The sequence below is a fragment of the Jaculus jaculus genome, chromosome 15 (assembly GCF_020740685.1).
Source record: "Jaculus jaculus isolate mJacJac1 chromosome 15, mJacJac1.mat.Y.cur, whole genome shotgun sequence".
NCBI lineage: Eukaryota > Metazoa > Chordata > Mammalia > Rodentia > Dipodidae > Jaculus > Jaculus jaculus.
In genome coordinates, this window is record NC_059116.1 from 56,442,642 (window position 1) to 56,468,804 (window position 26,163).

At 39.3% G+C, this 26,163-nt stretch overlaps 2 protein-coding genes across 2 annotated transcripts in view; one reads left to right on the top strand and one right to left on the bottom strand.

Annotated features, from left to right (window-relative positions):
* Positions 1-26,163, bottom strand: part of Spag6 (sperm associated antigen 6) — a 104,949-nt gene that overhangs the window by 14,004 nt on the left and 64,782 nt on the right. The window contains exons 5-8 of the mRNA XM_004668415.2: positions 21,914-22,119; positions 18,908-19,081; positions 17,255-17,407; positions 6,181-6,372 (exon numbers count right to left, since the gene is read on the bottom strand). Coding sequence (XP_004668472.1) covers positions 6,181-6,372; positions 17,255-17,407; positions 18,908-19,081; positions 21,914-22,119 — 725 coding nt within the window. The remainder of the gene's footprint in view (positions 1-6,180; positions 6,373-17,254; positions 17,408-18,907; positions 19,082-21,913; positions 22,120-26,163) is intronic.
* Positions 22,279-25,605, top strand: LOC105944769 (protein cornichon homolog 4-like). The gene is made up of 3 exons (XM_045135278.1): positions 22,279-22,350; positions 25,087-25,436; positions 25,578-25,605. The coding sequence occupies exons 1-3, from the start codon at positions 22,279-22,281 to the stop codon at positions 25,603-25,605; spliced, it is 450 nt and encodes a 149-aa protein (XP_044991213.1).

Sequence of the window (26,163 nt, forward strand, 5' to 3'; positions counted from 1 at the left end):
CACACACATGTACACACATATGCACAATACACACACATACACACACACACACACACAGAAAAGCTCTCAAAAGTAGGGAGTTTATCGTCTATCACAATAGAACAGGCACTACATGTACCTTTCCCACCCCCACCTCAGCACTCTTCCTTATTTCAAAGTGACTGTATATGGTGCTGTCTCCCTACCAAAGATGTGGCTGAAGAAGGGCCCTAATGTGGCTATAGCATCTTGTTACAACCATTTTAAAGCTGTGGCTGACCATGATTTTATTTATTTATTTTACTGTCCCCTTCATTTCGGGATTTGTCTGTGGCTATTTTCCTCTATCATTTTACATCTTTGTTGTATGTGGTGTTGTACTATAAATCCTTAGAGAATTTGCTCTGCTCACATTTTCTTTCTTTGAGGCCTTTGCCAACTTGTTCTTCTGGTTTTGTTATACAAAATATTTGTCAATGATCTTGGAATGAAGACCATTTTGGCTTTCATATCATGAATTTTACAACTGGCAAATGGATTCAGCCAAACTTTCATATTTGTGCTAACAGTAAATGACCTCTTAAATTTTACATTTTCTCTAGAGACCCAGTCTTCTATAACCTCTTATCTCATGATATATTTGATCTCAAATATTGCTGAATAGATTAAATAAGAAATATCGGAAATGCAACCCAACTTTTCCCACAAATAGTGTAAGTTGAAAATAAACTCAATTCCTAGCACACTTGACTATTGTATCTTTGTGAACTATCCTAAGCTTATGGTAACCTTAGCAGGCCAATATATTGAACTTAGCTATTATTGGTGGTAAAGACAAATAATACCACAGATCACATAAACTGTACCACACAGACAGCCCTACAGTAATTCTAACTTGATTATGTAATACCAAGTTTTTAGTCAGGAACTCTAGAAGAGTCTCAAGGCCCCAGAAATTCATTGAACTTTACTGTCCTTCATTTGAAAGAAATATACTCAATTTATGACTATATTCCCCCAAATAGAAATGCATGTGATGATTGATAATCAGCTCTATTATCCAGCATAAGAAAAGTTTTAAGATTTTGCTTGCATATCTACTTCTTGGCTTAAGAGGTTTAACAATTTTATTGAGATATATGTATTATTAATCCTCTCAAGTACATAATTTAATGATTTGTAGTAAATGTAGAGAACTATGCAAATTATCTCCAAAGTCTAATTTTGGAGCATATTCATTATCCCCCAAAGAATCTCATGCTCTGGCTGGAGAGACTGCTTAGTGGTTAAGGCTTTTGCCTGCAAAGCCAAAGGACCCAGGTTTGATTCCCTAGGATCCAGGTTACCCAGATGCACAAGGGGACACATGCATTTGGAGTTCATTTGCAGTGGCTGAAGGCCCTGATGTACCCATTCTCTCTCTCTGCCTCTCTCTCTTTCTCCCTCCTTCTCTGTCAAATAAATGAATAAAATAAAATATTTTTAATAAAAAGAATCTCTTGCTCATTTGAAATCATTCTCAATTATTCCTTCCAATTATCTCCTGGCAACTACTAATCTACTTTCTGTCTATAAATATGGCTTTTCTGGATAATTCATATACATTAAAACATATAGAATGTGAACTTTTTCCTGAAATCTTTCACTAACTACAATATTGTGAGGGTCATCCATGTTGTAGCATGTATCAGCATGTTGTTCCTGTCACCAATAAACTAGAATTCCATATGTGAGTTTACCATATTTTGTTCCTCTAAATAATAACCATGTGGCTATTTCCCTTTTGGTTACAATAAATAATTCTACTATAAATATATAAAATCTTGGTATAGAAAAATGTTTTAATTTCTCTGGGTAGACACCCATGAATGCAGTTGTAACTTAATAATGTTAAATTCATGTTTAATTTTTTAAGACACAACTAAACTGTTTTCAATATTATCATAACATATTCCTACAATCACTGAGAGGGTTCAAAATTCTCCTTATAGTGGTCAATACTCATTATTGTCCAGCTCCTTAATTGTAGGAGTCCCAAACCCAGACTAAGAAATACATAAATCAGGCATGAAAGGCCACATATGTTGTATGATCCTATTTCAATGAAATATACAAAAGAGGCAAATCCACATAGATAAAACATAAATTCATGTGCCTAATCAGAGGAGACCTAGAATGACTGCCAGTGAGTACAACATTTGTTTCCTTTTGGGGGGGGTGTACATTATACTATGTGTGGGATATGTATGTACACAGCTTCACGTGCCCTGTGCAAGTAAAGTCAGAGGAGAATATCATTTGTCCTCTGTTGTGTATCACCTTAAAACAGAGTCTTTCTGAACCAGAACCTGCCATTTTCTTGAGCCTCAGAGATTCTCTGGTCTCTATTTCTGTTGCAGTCAAGTTCACATTTCTGGCAGAAAGCAGCCAACAAACAGCAGCTTGTGAGAAACAGAAAGGTTTATTTTGGCTTACAGACTCACGGGGAAGCCCCATGATGGCAGGGGGGAAATGATGGCATGAGCAGAGGGTGGACATCATCTCCTCACCAACATCAGGTGGACAACAGCAACAGGAGAGTGTGCCAAACACTGGCAAGGGGAAACTGGCTATAATACCCATAAACCTGCCCCCAACAATATACTGCCTCCAGGAGGCATTAATTCCCAAATCTCCATCAGCTGGGAACCTAGCATTCAGAACACTCAGTTTATACACATTCAGTGTATGGGGGACACCTGAATCAAACCACCACATTCTACCCCCAGCCCACATAAACTGATAATCATTCATGATATAAAATACAATGCATTCAGTCCAACTTTAAAAGTCCCCATAGTTTTTATCAATCCTAATGATTTTCAAACATCCCCATGGTCCAAAGTCTTTTAACTGAGCCATAATACAAAAAATAAACCAAAAACCCATAATGGCACAGAATACACATTCATACTGCAAAAGATGGCATTGGGCATAACAAAGAAATATTCAACCAATACAAGATTTAAACAGGGCAAACGTCAAACTATAGTTCCAAGTCCAACAACTCTAGACAGTGACAAATCTCCAAGTTCAATAATTCTAACCAGCAACATATCTCTGGAGTTCCAGTTAGGCTACTCACAGTACTGGAAGACTTTGTCTGGGGTTGGCAGCTCTCCTTAGCAGCCATTTTGTGGTCCTGGCATCTCCACTGGGTCTCTACTGCAACCCATGGTTCATTCTCACAGCTCTATCAAGTCTCCATGCAGGCATCCAGCAAACCTGCTTCACACTGCCCATGCTACTTTAAAAACGCAAGACTGTGTTGCAAACTCAATGACCCTCTCATTCATGCATTTCTTACACTCCATAATGTCAGGTAGGGTGCCAAGTGGCTAACCCAGAGGAGAATAAAGCAGACTTTGAAGAACATAACACTCTGAGCATTCAGACTCCTTCAAATGACTGTATTCTTTCTGTGGTTCCAATAGGTCAGCTAGCCCAATCTCAGTGGTTGCAATCTCTTAATTGCAGCTGAACGGGCAGCAGTTTCCCAAAGATTTCATTTTTTTTTTCTATGCCATATCCCTCTGCTCACACCAGTCCATTTCTACACAATGCAGCCCTTTATAACTTCTCAGGACACAGCCGTAACAGCAAGCCTCTCACACAAACTGCTTCTAGCCCATTCCAGGCAAAGCTCTTTCTCACCCTCATAAGCCAAACCTCACAGTTTATAGTTCTTACTGCATTCAAGTCTTTCAACTCTGACCAGAATAGTCCACAAAGCTGTACTTATAGCACTGCAAAGCTTCTCTTATGCTAAGGTTTCAAATCCTTCCACACTCCTCTTGAAAATCAGCTCAAAAAGGCCAAAGCCACACACAATCAGGTGTCTAGGAGCAAATGACTCCACTCTCAGTACCAACTTTACTGTTGTAGTCAGGTTCGCATTCCTGGCTGAAATCACCCAACCATGGCAGCTTGTGGGCAAAAAACAGGTTTATTTTGACTTATTGACTCGAGGGGAAGCTCCAAGATGGCAGGGAAAGTGATTTCCTGAGCAGAGGATGGACATCACCTGCTTGCCAACATTAAGTGGACAATACCAATAGGAGTGTGTGCCAAACACTGCCAAGGGGAAACTTTTCTAAGTCAGTTAAAAAGCTACATGTTTTCCCCAGAGAAAGTGTGTTGGGCTGGGAGTGGACACATGCACCTGTAACCCCAGTCCTGCAAAGGGTAGCAGAGACCAGAAACCAGGGAATTGCTAGAGCTCATGAAAAGCAGCAAGTTCTAGTACTAGTCAGTGATCCTTGCTCAAACAAGAACAGGCAGAAAAGCAAAGGACCAACAGGCCAGATGTTCTGCTCCAGCCACCACAGGCAAGTACTTCCCCCCTTTGCCACAGGTAAGCACATGGGGCACCACGTGGGCACATACATGTGCACACCCCACACATACCACATTACATCTGCACACACACACACACAAGCAAAACAAGCAAAGCAAGTTGAAGACATTTTCTTTTAGAAAAATTTAAAATTATTAAATAACCTATCCTACTTTATTCTCATGTACATGAATCACTTTACGAGACAGTAATATTTTTCATAAAATTGCCTTTATGATTTAAAAATGTTTAATCTAGTTAATTATATGAATTTAAAAAATATTTTGTTTATTTATTTGTCAGAGAAAGAAGGAAGGGGAGAGAGAAAGAGAATGGGCATGCCAGGGCCTCCAGTCACTGCAAATGAACTCCAGATGCTTGCGGCCCCTTGTGCATCTGGCTAATGTGGGTCCTGGGGAAACAAACCTGGGTCCTTTGGCTTTGTATGCAAATGCCTTAACCACTAAGCCATCCATCCAGCCCTATATGAATATTTTTAAAGAAAATAATATAAGGCACATAATTAAAGAATCAGGTGGCCTTGAATTAGGAGAGGTGAATTACAGCTTTGGAAACTCACTAGTTGGATCATATCTTTGAAAAGCACCTCAAATTCTTTTGGACTCAATTTTTTTATGTAAAATAGGCAAAGTACTGTTCAGCAAACCTCATCTCTAAACCTCTATTGTGAGGGCTCTCCAGAGTTTGTCCCCAACACCCCTGCAACCCCGGTGCTGATGGTGATGGAGACAGGAGATTCACTGATGCCCTGGACAACCAGTCTGATAAATGTATAGCTCTATGTTCATTAAAAACAGTGTCTCAGGCTGGAGAGATGGCTTAGTGGTTAAGCGCTTGCCTGTGAAGCCTAAGGACCCCAGTTCGAGGCTCAGTTCCCCAGGTCCCACGTTAGCCAGATGCACAAGGGGGTGCACGCATCTGGAGTTCGTTTGCAAAGGCTGGAAGCCCTGGTGCACCCATTCTCTCTCTCTCCCTCTATCTGTCTTTCTCTGTGTCTGTCACTCTCAAATAAATTAAAAAAATTAAAAAAAAAAACAGTGTCTCAAGCTGGGTATGGTGGCACACGCCTTTAATTCCAGCACTTGGGAAGCAGAGGTAGGAGGAACGCTGTGAGTTTGAGGCCACCCTGAGATTACATAGTGAATTCCAGGTCAGTCTGGATTAGAGTGAAACCCTACCTTGAAAAAAAAAAAGAGAGAGAGAGAGAGAGAGAGAAAGAAAGAAAAAGAAAAAAACAGGTGTGGTGGCACATGCCTTTAATTCCAGCACTTGGGAAGCAGAGGTAGGAGGATCGCCATGAGTTCGAGGCCACCCTGAGACTACATAGTGAATTCCAGGAGAGCCTGAGCTAGAGTGAAACCCTACCTCGAAAAACCAAAAACAGAAAAAAGAAAAAGAAAAACAGTGTCTCAGAGAAATAAGGAAGAAAAGCAACATATTTTGGCCTCTTCTGGCCTACACCATGTGAATAGGGTGTGTGCATCTGTATAGAACACACAGCTGCTATTATTGTTCAATTCCTATTTCATAGAAAATGTCAACAAAAATAAAGAATGCAAAAAACAGACATTCATTTTACAAACAACTTTTTTATAGATTATATAGAGTACTTTCTTTATAATAAATTACTGAATTTGGAGACAAAAATAACTCATTTTAGAAGTGTGACGTCAGTTTTTCTGATAAATTTGTATATTTTTTGGACTCAAAAGCAATAATGATCCTTGGGAAAATTAACATATTTTAAATCACATGGAGTCAATATCTAACCAATTTTCCTAAACACATCTTAACCAAGTACTTACTTTCACCTGAAGATCCTCAGAAGTCTCTGTTGACATGTACAATGATAACAGAACTGGCAAAGTGTTCGAGACAGCAACAGCACGTGCATGTTCGGGAGTGTGTCTCCCAATTTGTCCTAAGGCCCAAGCAGTAGCGGCCTTAATATGATCCTCTGGTTCTTCTGACAGACATATTGACAGCTGGGGCACACCCTGCAGGGGTGATCAGAAGAACAAGTGTTATAATCTAGAGCAGGGTTAAAATCTTGAGTCTCTCAGAGTTGGAAGAAGTCATTTCAACCTTGATCTTGTTTTCCTTAAATAAATGAGCACATCACAAGGTCTGTCATTTGTTGAGTCAATAAAATGACTAGAATTAAATTACTTAATTGACCTCTAACAATCCAACATAACTAAGAATATCTCTTAGGTTTTACCCCACCCCCAACCAAATAGAGGGATTTTACCAAACAACAAATGCCACAGACTACACAAAACCAGATTCCGTTGTGATTAATTAAAAGTATTTGGGTAGGATCTTAAAACCTTTGTTATCCTTTGATAAAAATGCCTTTAATCCCAGCACTAAGGAGGCAGAGGTAGGAGGATTGCTGTGAGTTCAAGCCCACTCTGAGACTACAGAGTGAATTCCAGGTCAGCCTGGACTACAATGAGAACCCTACCTCTAAAAAAAAAAAAAGAAAGGAAGGAAGAAAGAAAGAAAGAAGGAAGGAAGGAAAAGGGGCTGGAGGGATGACTTAGCAGTTAAGGCATTTGCCTGCAAAGCCAAAGGACCCAAGTTCGATTCCCCAGGACCCACATTAGCCAGATACAGAAGGAGGTGCACACATCTGGAATTCATTTGCAGTGGCTGGAGGCCCTGGCATGCCCATTCTTTCTTTCTCTCCCTATCTCTTTCCCTATTTCTCTGTCAAATAAATAAATAAATAAAAATAAAATTAAAAAGTTAACTCAAGTTGGGTGTGGAGGTAGGTGCATGCCTTTAAACCCAGCACTCAGAAGGGTTGCCATGAGTTCAAGATCATCTTGAGACTACATAGTGAATTCCAGGTCAGCCTGGGCTAGAGTGAGACCTTACCTTGAAAAAAAAAGAAAAAGATGTTTGAAGCCAGGCATAGTGTTGCACGCCTATAATCTCGGCACTCAGGAGGCCGAGGTAGGAGGACTGCTGTGAGTTTGAGGCCAATCTGGGACTACACAGTGAGTACTCAAGAGGCTGAGGTTGAGCTTCGCTGTGAGTGGTTAGGTCAGCCTGGGATAGAGTGAGGCCCTACCATGAAAAACAAACAAAAAGAGATTATCTTTTCACCAAGAACAGTAAATGTGAGACCAAAATAACTACTACAGAGTAAAAAAATCAAATAATTATGAGCAAGAATCTAAGGAATCTTTTGGATAGAAAATATTCCACTAATATCTTTCCTGAAATAGTAAATAACTTTCCATTAATTCTGGTCAACATTTTTTTGTTTATTTTTATTTATTTATTTGAGATCGACAGAGTGAAGGAGGCAGAGAGAGAGAGAGAGAGAGAGGGAGAGGGAGAGAGAGAGAATGGGCACGCCAGGGCCTCCAGCCACTGCAAACGAACTCCAGACGCATGAGCCCCCTTGTGCATCTGGCTAACGTGGGTCATGGGGAATCAAGCTTCAAAGTGGAGTCCTTAGGCTTCACAGGCAAGCGCTTAACTGCTAAGCCATCTCTCCAGCCCCTGGTCAACTTTTTAATTAGAGTTTTGCTCATTTTAACATGACAGAATGTCAAAGTAGTGATGATTACTTTTGTGGTTGTTTTTGTTTTTGTTTTTGTTTTTTTTTTGGTTTTTCAAGGTAGATCTCATTCTAGCCCAGGCTGACCTGGAATTCACTATGTAGTCTCAGTCTGGTCTCAAACTCATGGCAATCCTGCTACCTCTGCCTCCCAAGTGCTGGGATTAAAGGTGTGCACCACCACACCTGGCTTGAGATGATTATTTTTGTTTCATTAAAAAAAAAAATCCTCGTCCGGTTAAGATGGCAGCGTAGATACCACTGGGCCAAAGCAGCCTGGGGGGGGGGGGGGGAAAAGACCCAAAAAACTCAGCAAAATACACACTTTTACTAAAAAGTGAGGTGTATAGGAAATTGAAGCGGCAGTGGAGAAGTAGAAGAGTTCCAGAGCATCCAGAGCCTGCACAGGCGGGAAAAGCGGCTCCGGCAGCTCCGCCAACCACCGCGGCCGCGGCGCACCAGAAAGCTGCCAGACTCGGCTCCAGCCGCAGGAAAAGCCAGGTGCGGGCACTTCCCCTCACACCGTGCTCTCCGAGAGGCAGCAGCAATGGTGGGTCCAGCAGCAACACCTTCAGCAGCAGTGGCTACAGCCCAGCAGGGGCAGCTTGAGCAGCAGCAGTTCCAGCAGCAGGGGTGCTGATCTGCAGGGCCACACTTGCCAGGCTCGGTTGCCCCGCAGGAAAAGCAAGTGCCCAGCTCCAGAAATCAGAACAGCAGCCCAACGACCCAGGCAGCAACTTGACTGAGACCAAAATCACCCAAGGTAACTGGGATTGCACCAGGGAAGGGTCTCACTTGGTCGCAAGCTGACTTGGATCCCTCAACAGATCAGAAATCTTAACCTTTTTGTTGATAGAGGATCTGGTCGTTATAATAACTACTCTTGTATACATACTCGGGGCTGTTTTTGATTGAATGTGTACAGTATTTAGTTTAATTTTAGAATCTACCTGTATTTTATTCTACTTAGCCTGCTTGAATACTCCTATAGCAGGGAAACTCAACCCCTAAGAACATCTTTGTAGATACTCTGAGAGTCTTAAGAGCCACACCTAACACCTTAAGGTCTTACCCTGAAAATATATTACATCAAATCAATTGATACAGCTAAGAATACACAGCTAGCTAGAAAATCCAAGCATTAAATTAATCCAAGATGCAAAAATTTATACATTATAACACAAGAAACACTAAAAAGCAAGACGATATAAACCCACCTAAAAGTATTAATGCATCAGAAATGTCCTCCAGTGAGAAAGAGTTAGAGGAAATGCCTGAGAAAGAGTTCAAAAGAATGATTATAAATATGTTCAAAGAGGTCAAAGAAAAAATCAAAGGAAACAAAGAAGAAATCAAAAAGGAAATCAAAGGAATCAAAGAAGATGCAGAACACCAATTTAATGCAATAAAGAAGGCAATACAAGACATAAATAAGGAAATAGAAATAATAAAGAAAAACCAGTCAGAATTACTAGCAATGAAGAACACAGTTAATGAAATCAAAAACTCTGTAGAAAATCTCACCAGTAGGATGGATGAGGGAGAGGACAGAATATCTAAGCTAGAAGACCAGGTGGCAGACCTAATACAGTCCAACAAAGAGAAAGACAAACTTATAGAAAAGTATGAGTGGGAATTCAAGATATTCAGGACACTATGAAAAGATCCAATATAAGAATTCAGGGCATAGTAGAAGGAGAAGAACTCCAATCCAAAGGCATAATAGGCGTCTTCAACAAAATCATAGAAGAAAATTTCCCCCAAATTGGGAAAGAGGTGCCAATGCAGATACAGGAAGCCTTTAGAACCCCGGCCAGACAAAACCCAGAAAGAACCTCTCCACGCCATATTATAATCAAACTTCCAAACACACACACCAAAGAAAAAATATTGAAAGCAGTTAGAGAGAAAAATCAAGTTACCTACAAAAGCAAGCCCATCAGGATTACAGCAGATTATTCAACACAAACTTTTAAAGCCAGAAGAGCTTGGAGTGATATATTCCAAGTTCTGAAAGATAACAACTGTCAACCAAGGTTACTTTATCTTGCAAAGTTATCCATTCAAATAGATGGAGAAATAAAGACATTCCATGACAAAAGCAGGTTAAAGGAGTATTTGAAGACAAAACCAGCTACACAGAAAATACTTGATAGAATCCTCCATGCTGAACAAAAGGAAAAGCACACATATAAGGAACCTAGAAAAAACAAGCTATACTCAAATACCAGTTAACAGAAGAGAGTACAGGCAGAACCAGAAACACATACACAAAAAAAAATGGCAAACATAAATACACAACTTTCAATAATATCTCTTAATATCAATGGCCTAAATGCCCCAACGAAAAGACATAGATTTGCAGACTGGGTTAAAAAGCAGGATCCTACAATTTGTTGTCTCCAAGAAACTCACCTTTCTACAAAGGATAGACATTATCTTAGGGTGAAAGGTTGGAAGACGGTGTTTCAAGCAAATGGGCCTAGGAAACAAGCAGGGGTGGCTATCCTAATATCAGACAGGGTGGACTTTAGTCCGACGTTAGTCAAGAAAGATAAGGAAGGTCACTTTATATTGATTAAGGACACACTCCAACAGGAGGACATTGCAATCCTAAACATATATGCACCTAACATGGGGCTCCCAAATTCGTCAAACAAACACTATTAGAACTAAGGTCACAGATAACACCAAACACAGTGGTGGTGGGTGACTTTAACACCTCACTCTCATCAATTGACAGGTCATCCCGGGAAAAAATAAACAGAGAGGCATCTGGACTAAATGAGGTCATAGAAGGAATGGATTTAACAGATATATACAGGACATTTCATCCAAAGGCCACAGAATATACATTCTTTTCAGCAGCACATGGAACATTCTCTAAAATAGACCATATATTAGGACACAAAGCAAATCTTAACAAATTCAGGAAAATTGAAATAATTCCTTGCACTCTATCTGACCACAATGGAATTAAACTACAAATCAGTAGCAAGAAAGGCTATAGAGCATATATAAAATCATGGAAACTAAACAATACACTACTAAATGATGAATGGGTCAATGAAGAAATCAAAAAGGAAATCAAAAAATTTATAGAGTCAAATGATTATGAGAACATAACATACTAAAATCTCTGGGACACAATGAAGGCAGTTCTAAGAGGTAAATTTATAGCCTTAAGTGCCTATATTAAGAAATTAGAAAGGTCGCAAGTAAACGACCTAATGCTTCGCCTTAAAGCCTTGGAAAAAGAAGAACAAGGCAAACCAAAAATCAGTAGACGGGAAGAAATAATAAAGATTAGGGCAGAAATTAATGAAATAGAAACAAAAAGAACAATCCAAAGAATTAATGAAACAAAGAGTTGGTTCTTTGAAAGGATAAACAAGATTGATAAACCCTTAGCAAATCTGACCAAAAGAAAGAGAGAAGAGACACAAATTAATAAAATAAGAGATGAACAAGGTAACATCACAACAGATTCCAGAGAAATTCAAAAAATCATAGGGACATACTATAAAAGCATATACTCCACAAAGTATGAAAATCTGAAAGAAATGGATGATTTCCTTAATCTATATGAACTACCTAAATTAAATCAAAATGAGATTAATCACTTAAATAGACCTATAACAAACATGGATATCCAAACAGTTATGAATAATCTCCCAACTAAAAAAAGCCCAGGCCCGGTTGGATTCACTGCGGAATTTTACCAGACTTTTAAGGAAGAGCTAACACCATTGCTTCTTAAGCTTTTCCAGGAAATAGAAAAAGAAGGAATTCTACCAAACTCCTTCTATGAGGCCAGCATCACCCTGATACCAAAACCAGGCAAAGATAGAACAAAAAAAGAAAATTACAGACCAATCTCCCTCATGAACATAGATGCAAAAATTCTCAACAAAATATTGGCAAAGAGAATACAAGAGTATATCAAAAAGATCATTCACCCTGACCAAGTAGGCTTTATCCCAGAGATGCAGGGATGGTTCACCATACGCAAATCTATAAATGTAATACATTACATAAACGGGTTGAAGGACAAAAATCACATGATCATCTCATTAGACGCAGAGAAAGCATTTGACAAAATCCAACATACCTTCATGATAAAAGTCCTACAGAGACTGGGAATAGAAGGAACATATCTCAATATAATAAAGGCTATTTATGAAAAGCCTACAGCCAACATATTACTAAATGGGGAAAAACTGGAAGCTTTTCCACTAAAATCAGGAACAAGACAAGGGTGTCCACTGTCCCCACTTTTATTTAATATGGTTTTGGAAGTCTTAGCCATAGCAATAAGGCAAGCGACACACATAAAAGGGATACAAATTGGAAAGGAAGAAATCAAGTTATCATTATTTGCAGATGACATGATTCTATACATAAAGGACCCTAAAGACTCTACTAGCAAGCTGTTAGAGCTGATCAAAACCTACAGCAATGTAGCAGGATACAAAATAAATACACAGAAATCAGTAGCCTTCATATATGCTAACAACAAACACACAGAGGATGAAATCAGAGAATCACTCCCATTCACAGTTGCATCAAAAAAAAATAAAGTACCTTGGAATAAACCTAACCAAGGAAGTAAAGAATCTATACATGAGAACTTTAAAACACTCAAGCGAGAAATTGCAGAAGACACTAGAAAGTGGAGAAACATCCCTTGTTCCTGGATTGGAAGAATCAATATTGTGAAAATGGCAATCTTACCTAAAGCAATCTACACATTTAATGCAATCCCTATCAAAATTCCAAAGGCTTTCTTCATGGAAATAGAAAAAACAATCCAAAAATTCATTTGGAATCAAAAAAACCGAATATCTAAAATAATACTGAGCAACAAAAAAGAGGCTGGTGGTATTTTAACCTATACTACAGAGCCATAGTAACAAAACAGAGTGGTACTGGCACAAAACAGACATGTAGATCAGTGGAACAGATTAGAGGACACAGATGTAAGCCCAAGTAGCTATAGCCACCTGATATTCAATAAAAATGCCAAAAATACTCATTGGAAAAGAGACAGCCTCTTCAGCAAATGGTGTTTTAAAACTGGATATATATCTGCAGAAGGATGAAAATAGATTCTTCTCTCTTGCCATGCACAAGAATTAAGTCCAAATGGATTAAAGACCTTAACATCAGACGGGAAACTCTGAAACTGCTAGAGGAAAAAGTAGGGGAAACCCTTTAACATATTGGTCTTGGCAAAGACTTTCTGAATACACTCCCAATTGCTCAGGCAATAAAACCACAGATTAACCACTGGGACCTAATGAAATTACAAAGATTCTGCACTGCAAAGGACACAGTGAAAAAAGCAAAGAGGCAACCTACAGAATGGGAAAAAATCTTCGCCAGCTATATATCTGATAGAGGATTAATATCTAGGATATACAAAGAACTCAAAAAGTTAAATAATAAGGAATCAAACAAGCCAATCAAAAAATGGGCTATGGAGCTAAATAGAGAATTCTCAAAGGAAGAAATACAAATGGCATATAAGCATCTAAAAAAATGTTCTACATCACTAGTCATCAGGGAAATGCAGATTAAAACTAAATTGCGATTCCATCTCACTCCTGTCAGATTGGCCACCATCATGAAAACAAGTGATCATAAATGTTGGTGGGGATGTGGAAAAAAAGGAACCCTTCTGCACTGCTGGTGGGAATGCAATCTGGTCCAGCCATTGTGGAAAACAGTGTGGAGGTTCCTAAAACAGCTAGAGATTGATCTACCATATGACCCAGCTATAGCACTCCTAGGCATATATCCAAAGGACTCATCTCATTTCCCTAGAAGTACGTGCTCAACCATGTTTATTGCTGCTCAATTTATAATAGCTGGGAAATGGAACCAGCCTAGATGTCCCTCAACAGATGAGTGGATAATGAAGATTTGGCACATGTATACAATGGAGTTCTACTCAGCAGTAAAGAAAAATGAAGTTATGAAATTTGCAGAAAAATGGATGGACCTAGAAAGTATTATACTAAGTGAGGTAACCCAGGCCCAGAAAGCCAAGCGCCACATGTTCTCTCTAATATGTGGATCCTAGCTACAGATGATTGGGCTTCTGCGTGAGAATGAAAGTACTTAGTAGCAGAGGCCAGTAAGTTAAAAAGGAGACATAAAGGGTAGAGAAAGGAAGGGAAGAGGATACTTAATAGGTTGATACTGTACATATGTAATTACAATGAATGTAATGGGGAGGTAATATGATGGAGAATGGAATTTCAAATGGGAAAATGTGGGGGTGGGGAGGGAGGGAATTACCATGGGATATATTTTATAATCATGGAAAATGTTAATAAAATTTTTAAAAAAATTCCTTAGAACTGGGCGTGGTGATGCAACTTTAATCCCATCACTTGGGAGGCAGAGGTAGGAGAATTAATGTGAGTTTGAGGCCAGCCTGGGCTACAATGAGACCCTATCTGAAAAAAAAAAAAGAATATGCTTACAGATTGCATCTTAAGTTTCAATTCTATCTAAATAACAAAAACAGAACTAGAGGCTCTCAAACATATTACAGATATCACAGTTTATGTACCTAAGAAACAGTCAAATAAGTTAAATTCTAATTCTGGTTCTGTATAAGCATATTTACTACCTGTTTTGATAGTATAATAATTACCTCAAATTTACTACCACAAAAACCAGTATCACATGCTCATAGTACCATGACAAAGGCCAAAATCATCTTATGTATGGTTCCCCTCTACCTTTGTATTTTAGGATGAATTTCCTGTAGAGACCTACTGTATTTCTTCATCTACTCCTTTCCTATAACTAAAAACATATGTCCACAAATACAAGAGGTCCAACCTGCCCTCAGAATGAGTAACTTTATAAAAGCTTATATTTATAGGATATAACGGGAACGTGGAAGAAGAGGAAAAGCAGGTTTCCTTTCCACTCCATCCTGAGTCTGCTTCACTGGCCCCAGTTGCTACAGATACATAGATGAGACAGGGAATGAATGTACTTCAACAGTTATAGGGCCTGTGGTTAAGGTAGAATGGTGGGAGCTTACAGTAATACAAACTGCTCACCTCATAGCAGAGAGACAAAGAGAGGAAGGGGCTGGTTTCCCAGTGTGTCTCTCAAGGGCACACCTCTAGCAAACTGAGTTCCTCTCACTAGGTGCCATCTCAAACCGTTCTAGCACTTCTCAGAAGTAGCACCACAGGTGACCCTTTAACACAAGGGTTTCTGTGGATACAAACCACAGCATCAGCTAATTGCAGTGTATGGAACTGTTTCAGATCATGATTTCACCAAAACAATTGTAAAAAGGCTTGAAACAAATGGGAAATTTAATCATGAATTGGGTACTAGATGTTACTAAAACATGATTGCTAGCTTTGTTAGATATAATCATTACGTTGCAAGTTATGTTAGAGGTACGAGTAATTATTTGTAGTTGAAATGACAATAAGTTTTGTATTTACCTTAAAATAGTCCATGAAAGATAAAATAAAACTGGCTAAATGAGCCAGGTGTGGTAGCACGTGCCTTTAATCCCAGCACTCGGGAGGCAGAGGTAGAAGGATTGCCGTGAGTTCGAGGCCACCCTGAGACTCCTTAGTGAATTCCAGGTCTGCCTGGGCTAGAGTGAGACCCTACCTCAGAAAAAAAAAAAAAAAAAAACTGGCTAAATGCCAATTGTTAAAAGTGAACAGTGAGATTCATTATATTATTTGCTTTAAATCATAAATTTCACAAAATACAAAGACAATTTTGAGAAATCATATTCCTTTTTTCATTGTTAATTTGTTACTGTCATTTTTCTAGTAGCAGAGAAGAAATATTCTAAACCAATTATTATTATTATTTCCAATAATGATGAAGTAGTTCAATAGTCAATCATTAAACTGAATAATTACAAAAAGAAAGGTACAGAGTGCCATTCCTTGTGTGACATTATCACTAGTCCATGTAGCTTGACAGGACCAGGAAAGAATGCTCTCTGCTGTGTGGCTTGCCACAGACTACCAATCCCCCCTTAATCCTGAACTAACTGAAAAATAAACCAGGTGAGAGAGCTGACTTCAGCCCACCGAGACGCAAAGAGCCTCCTGGCTGGCTTGAGCAGGGCGCACAGGAACTGCAGCTGCTTTTATCAGCCTTCCCAAGTGGTAGCCTCCAGACTCAGCAAGCACGAGAGAGCTGAGGGTCAGAGACGCCAGGAGCACCCTTACGTGACCCTGCACTACAGCAGCACTGCAGTCACCGCCACAGTCTGCCGGAGGGAAGAACAAAAGCAGCTGGATAAAGGATTGAGGCTCAGCATCATTGCGGAATAGGTAGAAAATAAAGATCTGAGACTCCTTTTTATTCTCAGGATTAGCAAGGGATTAAAAAATTCCACATTTCTATTTAACACACAGCAGCAGGTTTTCTATGCTGATAAGAGCCCCATACTCTAGAGGGTCACTACACACCCTGTGAGCACACAGCCTTGAAGCACTTCTCTGGTGAGCAATATTTATGCATCAACATATTCTGTGAGCACCTACTATGGGTCAACTGCATGATGGAGTCATACAAAGTCCTAAATTGGGATAAAGCAAAATCTCTATAAACAATGAAATTTTGAAAAGTACTGCTAATTAGCCATTTGCTCTGATTTCCTATGTGTAAGAAGAGGAATTACCTTATGACAGCTATCTCCTTATATATCTGCCAGGAAAAGTAAAAAGTCATAACCCTCTGAGAAGAGTAAACTGACTAATGGGCAAGTCATTTATAATGCTGTTTCAATGCCTGTGCTCTACATGTTTGTAAAGGTGCATAATTCTCAAGGTAGACATATGTTTGATATTGAAACAGACTACATAGCGAATTCCAGGTCAGTCTGGAGAGTGAGAACCTACCTTGAAAAAGAAACAAACAAACAGAACAAACAGCCAGGTGTGATGGCGCACGCCTTTAATCCCAGCAGAGGCAGAGGTAGGAGGATCAACGTGAGTTCAAGACCATCCTGAGATTCCATAGTGAATTCCAGGTCAGCTTGCCTCAGAAAACCAAAAAAATAAAATAAAATAAAATAAAAGTTGATGTTTGTTAGTAGACGCTGAGTAAAACTTTGCATCTCCTGTAATTTGACCCTTTCTTCAAAGATGGCCCTGGAAATTTGCTCTGGTGAACAAAAGAAGTGGGTGGTTCTTTTGCACTAGCCAGTTATGTTTTCTGTTCTGGTGGAGAATAAAAACCTAAGGTTCTGTCTTTGAATATCCTGTGCAATAACTGGAAGAAATGAAGCAAACTCGCACCTTGGAGATGATCACAGCCATGGCCAGGTTCTCAGAATGAGCAGCCACATAACCAAGCATCATGATGCCAGGCAGCCGTATGTTTCCTTTGCAGGACCCAATGCAATCGATCACGGCCGCAACTCCTCCTGAGTTCACTATCAGCTGTGAAAGCTGAGAGAAGGGCAAGAGCACAGACAGCATCAGACGGTCATGAATGTGACTTGGCCACACTTTGCCTCAGACTTAAAAACAACTAGTAAAATTGAAATACTATTTAAAGAAATTAATGCATGAAAGAAATATTCACATATAATAATAACCCTGCTATTCCAAATGCACAGAGAGGAGGTTTGTTCTGTGGTTTAATTTTTCTTCTTTTTTATTTTTTTTATTTTTTGTTTATTTTATTTTATTTATTTATTTATTTTTTTTTTTGGTTTTTCGAGGTAGGGTCTCACTCTGGCTCAGGCTGACCTGGAATTCACTATGTAGTCTCAGGGTGGCCTTGAACTCATGGTGATCCTCCTACCTCTGCCTCCCGAGTGCTGGGATTAAAGGCGTGCGCCACCACACCCAGCTTCTTTTTTATTTTTATTTATTTATTTGAAAGTGATAGACAGAGAAAGAGGCAGATACAGAGAGAGAGAGAGAGAGAGAAAGGGCACGCCAGGGCCTCCAGCCACTGCAAACGAACTCCAGATGCATGTGCCCTTTGTGCATCTGGCTAATGTGGGTCCTGGGGAATCGAGCCTTGAACCAGGGTCCTTAGGCATCACAGGCAAGCACTTAACTACTAAGCCATCTCTCCAGCTCTAGTTTAATTTTTCAAACACATTGATGCCACTACCTTTATCCCTACTATAATGAATGTCAAAATTCCTCACCTAGACCCAGCCTAGGGCAAGTTCATAGCTACTGAAATGCCAAATCACAATGCCTGAGTATAAAGATTAATTGCTGAATGCCCTAAAACAACATCAGACTTAAAATAACCTACCCTTACTACCTCCTTTGCTAGCAGTGATTACTGGCAGTATATACTTCAATTTTGCAAAATCTCAACCAAAGATGTTAGATGAAATGATGAGCACTTTAATATGAAAATTGATTGTCAAAATATACATAGAAAAAGGATATAAATCTTCAGAATCAACAGACTTGATTTGTCTGTTTCTTTCACATCTAAGAACTCAGAGCAGAAAATGACCATGTAAGAAGTACTATCAGTATAGTCACCTAGGCCAGAGGACCACTGTGGTCTGTCCCAACCAGAGGTGTAAAATATCATTCTCACTGCTCCCTGCTGTGCACAGTCCCCATAATCTAAAATGGAAAGCTTGAATGATGTCCACAATTCAGTGGTTCTCAACTGGGCTATTTTTTACACTGGAGGACATATGGCAATGTATGGAGACTTTTTTGTTTTCATTGTTACCACTTGTAGGGAAGACAACTACTGGCATCTAGTGGGCAAAGACAAGGAATACTGGTGAGTAGAATAGGTCACCACAAAAAAAAGAATTATCTAGTCCTAAATGTCAACAATGCTAAGGATGAGAAACCTCGACCTATGGAGATCATGGGTCACAACTCTCAGGCTCTACAAACAAATTGATGTTTTATTTAAAAACTAAGGCTAAGTATAATTGCTCCTTGAAGTTTTGGTTGTACCTCAGGTGTATGTTTGGCAATCTCTCTAATTAAAGTACAAGCATTTTTCTTCACATAGTCATCTTTGTCCTTCAGACAGGTGAGCACAACTGGGAAAATCTCTGCTTCAACGACCATTTCTGCCAGATCCACAGAGTGTTTTGCAATCTGACTAAGAGCTGACAGGACCTGGTGCTGTGAAAGAAAAAACAAGCCAAAACATTATGGAGAGTGACTAGTCCACCTTAGAGTTCAGATGCAATTAAAATGTTATAATATTCAAATTCCCTTATAAAAAGAAAAGAACTACATATCTAGCATAATTTAAGATTCCTAAGTGTCAGGTCATTCACATCCTGGTCACACAGTCAATTTTTAGAATACTTTAATCTCCCCTGTAGTTCTATACCGATCATTTTAAAACTTTACCTTTGGAGATGATTAAAGAATATGATCTTGGGGCTGGAGAGGTGGTTTAGTGGTTAAGCACTTGCCTGTGAAGCCTAAGGTCCCCAGTTTGAGGCTCAATTCCCCAGGACCCACATTAGCCAGATGCACAAAGGGGGCGCACACATCTGGAGTTCATTTGCAGTGGCTGGAGGCCCTGGCACACCCATTCTCTTTTTCTCTGTCACTCTCAAATAAATAAATAAAAATAAACTAAAAATATTTTTTAAAAAAAGAATATGATATGGGCTGGGAAAATGGCACAGTGATTACAGGTACTTGCTTGAAAAGCTTGCCAGCAAGGGTTCAATTCTCCAGTCACCCATGCATGTTAAGCCAGAGACAAAAAGTGGCAAAAACCTCTGGGGTCTGTTTGCAGTGGCAAGAGGCCCTGGTGCACATGCATGCATGCACACACATACACACACACATCCAAATAAGTGAATAAATGTTAAAATTATTTTTTAAAGACTATGACCTCTATAAGACCCTATTTCTGAAGACTTCACATGCTTGGGCTGTAGGTCATTAAAAAATGAAGCTGGAGTTGAGCTGGAAACCCCCATTGACTACCTGCTAGGATGCAGCATGCAGTCTTTTGAGAGAAGTCATCAACAATGTTAAATAGCAGTGGACTCTGTAAACCTTATAGCTGACCAGCCAGATCAAACGTACCAAATGGTACAATAGTGGTATGTCTGTTATGGGTAAAAAATGCTTTCTGAATGCATGGAAGGCCTGATCCGTGGGAGGGAATGCATGCCTGGTACTGAAAACCTAATCAAAACCCTGTCTGGGTAGGTCATAAGCCCTAGGGTAGTAACAATACTGTTGTCTGGCTAAATACATATGTTATGCCCACAAAACTGTCCTTTAAGCACTCACATTTATGTCCATCTATTAATGCTACTTTCAATTTTGCTTAGAGAAGCTTCTCTTTTCAGGTGGAGACAACCACTAGGGTGATTCAAAAGTCGTCATAGTGCTGAGAAGAAGTGACAGTGGAGTGTTCAGCACTAAGTGAGACATCTCCATCATGCCCTCCAAGGCTCAGGAACTATTGCAGAAGAGGTGGAGGAAAGAATGTAAGAGCCACAGGAAAGGGGAGGACTGCTCACAATGCTGTCATCCAGACACAAAGGAGATTCATGAGCTCACAGTGGCTGATGCTACCTACACAAGACCTGCATAATAGGAGGGGAAAATGATGGCATCAAAACAGAAGAGAGGCTAGGTGGAAAAAAGAAGAGATTCAGTGGAGTGGGGGTTGGAAAGGAAAAAAGTGTATTATCTATGTTTATGGAAGTTGTCAATAAATAATTTAAAAAGAATATGACCTTTAGATGAATAGCACTTCTTTTTATATTATTTTATTTGTTGTGTGTTTGTCTGTGTGCATGTCTATTTGGGTGTGCCAGAGTCTCCTGCCACTACAAACACACACCACTTGCACATGACACTTTTTGCTTTACACGGGTGCTGAGGAATTGAACCCAGGAGACAACAGGCTTTGCAAACAAGCACTATTCACCACTGAGCAGCCCTCTAGCCCACTACCACTTTTTACACAATACTAAGGTTGCTAACTTGGGTATTTAGCACAACAATAATTAAGCAGCAGTAACATCTTTTTGGCATGATATTGATACCTTTTCTTTTTTTTTTTTTTTTTTTTTTTGGTTTTACAAGGTAAAACCCAGGGTAAACTGGAATTCATTATGCAGTCTCAGGTTGGCCTTGAACTCAAAGCAATCCTCCTACTTCAGCTTCCTAAATTCTGGGATTAAAGGTATGTGCCACCATGTTCTGAAGAGAGAGAGACAGAGAGAGAAAGACAGAGAGAATAGGCACACCAGGACCGTTAGCCCCTGCAGATGGACTCCAGATGCATGTGCCACTTTGTGTATCTGGATTTATGTAGGTACTAGGGAATCAAACTTGGGTTATTAGGCTTTATGAGCAAGCGCCTTAACTGCTGAGCCACCTCTCCAGCCTGAGACTGGTACCATTTTAAAGAACTTATCATTGCTTAACTAGCATTAACAATTTTAAAACTTTATAGAGAAATATAATTGGTATTTTTAGAAAGCTATAAGAGGACTAATGTAACAACTGCATAAGACATTTAAATATTTAGTGGTGAGCTAAAAAACTTAGGTCCTTTCCAGCCCCCTGAGATTCCCTCAAATTTCAGCACTGCACATTGATTTAATTATCACGTTATAATTGTGTATTTCTTATAGCATTATTTTGACATATTAAAATACCAAATATATTTATATATATAATATATATTTGCATGTTTTCAATGATAAATTACTAAGTTGGGGTTTTTTTTAGAGGTAGAGTCTCACTCTAGCTCAGGCTGACCTGGAATTCACTAAGTATTCTCAGGGTGGCCTCGAACTTGTGGTGGTCCTCCTACCTCTGCCTCCCGAGTGCTGGGATTAAAGGCATGCACCACCACACCAGGCAATTTACTAATTATTTTTATTATATAATCTCACTCTCTGCACATTTCCATTTTATTAGACCATAAGAAGACTCGCTTGTCTGTCTTTGAACCTCATTTTTAAATACCTTCAATTTTGCATCAGGGTTGAGAATCATCTGGGCTAAGTGAGCAATAGCTCCTGCATCCACCACCGTCTGTGCTAATTCTGGAGAATGCTTTGAAATATCACTGAGGGCTGAGGCAGCAATCCTTTTCAAAGCAATTTCTGGCTCTTGGATACAGAGTACTAAAAGAGGAACGGCTCCTGCATCCACCACAGCTTGTGACAGTTCTGTGGGTTCAAGAAAAGTAATTAAGTGAGTCTGGGTGACTGACCCTTGTGGCAGCCGTTTTTCACCCTGACAGATACTGCAAAGACAAACGGGGTGGGGGGTGTACTTCAGTCTTTCGACATCTGCATTTCAAATCAGCCTTCCTGGTTTCATACACCATGTGGACCAATCCTGAGCTGAAAAGAGCACAGGTCAATAGATGGACCTCCATTTACATGAACGCATTTGAGGTAGATTAGGCTGAAATGGCTTGTTATTCTTTTTTTTTTTTTTCTTTTTAAGAGAGTAAGCAGATGTCAGCTGTTTAAGCGCTGACAATTCTGCACTTCTCAATAGGCAAGCATTTTATGCATGGTTTACAATAACAGAGAAAATGAAAGTACCAAAAATTTACCAACCACACTAATTAGGCAGTATTTTGTGCTATTTATGTGAGTAAACATTAGCATGAATCTTGTGCCAATAATGTCAACTTTTAAATTCCTTTCATCTTGCAATACTTTGAAAAGATTTTTAAATACTTTATACAAAATAAAAAGCTGTGTTTTCATGGTACATTGAAATCACTTTCAAAAAATGAGGTTTGCAAGTTATCAACACACTTTTACACTTAAATGTTGATATTTAAAGAAATAAATTTTATCCTAGCCATGTTACACATCAGAAAGCAAGTAAATATCTTATGAGTACACATGTTAATCTAAATGGCAAAGAATAAGAGCTATAAAATAATATTAAGCTCTATGAAGCTACAAACTCCTCTCTTACTGATTTATGGTATCTTACTGAATTATACATGATTTTTATAACCTCTTCTTTCCAAACTATCTTTGTATTTCCAGATTTGTAGGGACTTTGCAAGATATAAGTGTCTTAATTGTCAAGATAAAATAGCTATCTAGTATGTCACTTAAAGTCTTTAGTTTGAAATAAATAGAGTGCTTAATTTTTCAAAATATTGGTAACATCATGTTTTCTAAAAGAAACTAATTTCAGCAAATGCCAGTTAGTATCCATAATTTGTTTTCCTTAAATTATCATAATTATCTTAGAAGTCTCAATATTGTATAAACAGTTTATTCTTTCTTTAATTAGACAAGTATTAATGAAAGGTTATTACATGTTAGGCTCATTCAATTCTGTTGCCAATGACACACTTTTGCAAATTAACACTACATTCATTAGCAAAAACATGTATTAATTTTTAAAATCTGGTGCATGATATTCAGTGGGAAGTCTATATGTGATCTCAAGAACCTGAGGTAGATAAGGGGGATTTTTTATTTTTATTTATTTATGTTTTAATTTATTATGTATTTATTTTCAAGCAGAGAGAGACAGAGAGAAGAGGGGGAAAGGAGAGAATGGTTACATCAAGGACTCTAAGCTTGGCCAACTCCAGATGTATGTGCTCCTCCGTGCATCTGCCTTTATGTGAGAACTGGGAAATCAAACCCAGGTTGTTAGGCTTTGCAGGCAAGCACCTTAACCACTTGAGCCATCTCTCTACTCTGGGATTTTTTTTAATTAATGCAACAGCAGAAAGACTGGGCCATCAACCTGGCAATATAGCAGGTTCCTCTGCAGCATCTTTGGTCAGCTACTGCAAGAGATCGAAGGCCGCCGGACAGCAGACAGCCACAGCTTCTCTCCCACCTCAAGCCCCACCCCAAATCCACCCGAGGAGAACAGGAACAGACATGAAGTAATTTCTAAATACACTCACTTGCTGTTAATTAACATGCTCCTTCAGAATTGACTCAATTAAAATATGCAGGTATCATATGGTAATGTCACCTTATATGTACCTACTATACTATAATGGGCTAAACACCTCAATAAAGTATAAAGATAATATACCTATTCATAATTTCCATTTCACACATGATTTCATAGAGCAAAGAACATGCAGTAACCTGCAACTCTAAAAAATCTCTCAGGGCTAGATATGTGACTCAGTAGCAGAGTACTTGCCTAACATACCACAGCCCTGCATTCCACCCCGCCCCCAGCATAAATATATAGACCATTAACCAAAAAATGTTCCTTTCATAAATTTATTGATTGACACTTTTTATACATGTATATAATGTATTTTGATGATATTCACTTAGAACATATATTATCATCATAATTCTCAAACATTTTAGCCTTTAGTTGGAGTGCCATCTGCTTTGCCCTCTGAAAACTACAAGGTTAGTAATAAAGCCAATTGTTTTCCTGACTGTTACCCAACCCCATCCTAAGCTGTTTTTCTTATCTCTCCAGAGCAATGATGTTAAATGTGGAGCAAACTGGAAATGTCTCTGGAGAAAGGTAATGAAGTTTCCAAACTCCCACAATTAGCTCAACAAGTTTATAACTGCACTTTCTTATCCTCTATGTTAACATATGCATAGTCTCCAAAAGTAGAATCCACCTTAGGTGCTGCATAGTATTTCTTAGAAATAATATTATTCTATAATCTTCATACACACATTCTATATTAGCTGCTCTTAAACAGGTGACAATGTAATAGTCTATGAATATATACACAGACACTACCAGTTACCTCATCCTGTCACACTCTTTTCTTCAATGATATATATTTCCCCTTCCCCCTACTAGTACTTTCTCTGGTGTTCTGTGCCAGGCACCACAGGTGTCTACACAGTGCCCTTTGTCAGCTTGACATGAGCTTGTGAGCTCATCCTGCCCAAAGGACCTGAATGGAAGTCCACTGGAAGCACCTGTGAAAGTTCTTTTCTATGTACTAAGGGGAAATTCACTATAGAGAATACCATATCCTCTCTGTTGAACATGGCCATGTCTCTAAATGACATGTAACACTCCTATATGCATCTTGAAACTACACAGGAGAAATCAGCAAAATGCTAGCATGACTGGGCACAAAAAAGAAAGCATGACACTTCAACAGCATAGCCAAACTGGAGTCAGAACCTTGATCATATTAAATTTAAAAATAGACTTATTGCTTCCCGTGGGACCACAACTCCCGGCATGCAGCCCACGTGGGCAGCGTGGCTCCCAGTGGATTTGACAGGCAGAGTGGAGGCAGAGAGAGGATAGAGGCGGCCGTGTTCTTCTTCTCTCTCCTCGACTGCTGCATGTTCATCTTCCTCTCGGCCTACTTCATAATTACATTGTTTGATTTAGAATGTGATTATATTAATGCTAGATCATGTTGCTCAAAATTAAGCAAGTGGGTAATTCCAGAGTTGATTGGCCATACCATTGTTACTGTGATAATGCTTGTTTCCTTGCCCTGGTTCATCTTCCTTCTCAATTTACCTGTTGCCACTTGGAATATATATTGGTTCATTATGGTCCCAAGTGGTAACAGGAGAGGGTTCCACCCAACAGAAATACACAATCAAGGGTAGCTGAAGTGACACATGAAAGAAGCTATGATCAGGCTTGGGTTCTACTTGCTTTGTTTCTTCATGTACCTTTATAGTATGATTTTAGCTTTGATAAATGACTGAAGCTGGAAAAGCCGGGTCCACATCAACCTACACTACACTGTGCACTTGAGGAGCCAGAGACTACTTAAATCATCCTTGGAACCATGACCATAGCAGTATATATTTTGGTCTTTGAACAAAAAAACCTATTTTTGCTGTACTTTTTTTTTTAATTTTTTATTTATTTATTTGAGAGCAAGAGACACAGAAAGAAAGACAGATAGAGGGGGAGAGAGAGAATGGGCGCGCCAGGGCCTCCAGCCTCTGCAAACGAACTCCAGACGCGTGCGCCCCCTTATGCATCTGGCTAACATGGGACCTGGGGAACCGAGCCTCGAACCGGGGTCCTTAGGCTTCACAGGCAAGTGCTTAACCGCTAAGCCATCTCTCCAGCCCAGCTGTACTTTTACCATATAAAGTCTTTAAAAAACCATTGAGTTCCCTCACCTTCCAAGACAGAAGAACACAAGTGATCTGGAGAGAGAGGTCCATGTTTTCTCACCCCTCAAGAAGGAAGATCGCAAGTAAACTGCGGAGAAAGGTCCATTTTCCTTCACCCCTCCAGACAGAAGAACACAA

Bases quoted from the DNA above. Each gene is read 5' to 3' on its own strand.
- LOC105944769 (XM_045135278.1), top strand. From the start codon at position 22,279: ATGTGGACCAATCCTGAGCTGAAAAGAGCACAGGTCAATAGATGGACC. The intron at 22,351-25,086 runs GTAGATTAGGCT...ATTTAAAAATAG, and splicing joins TTTACATGAACGCATTTGAG to ACTTATTGCTTCCCGTGGGA. The intron at 25,437-25,577 runs GTTCATTATGGT...GTACCTTTATAG, and splicing joins GCCACTTGGAATATATATTG to TATGATTTTAGCTTTGATAA.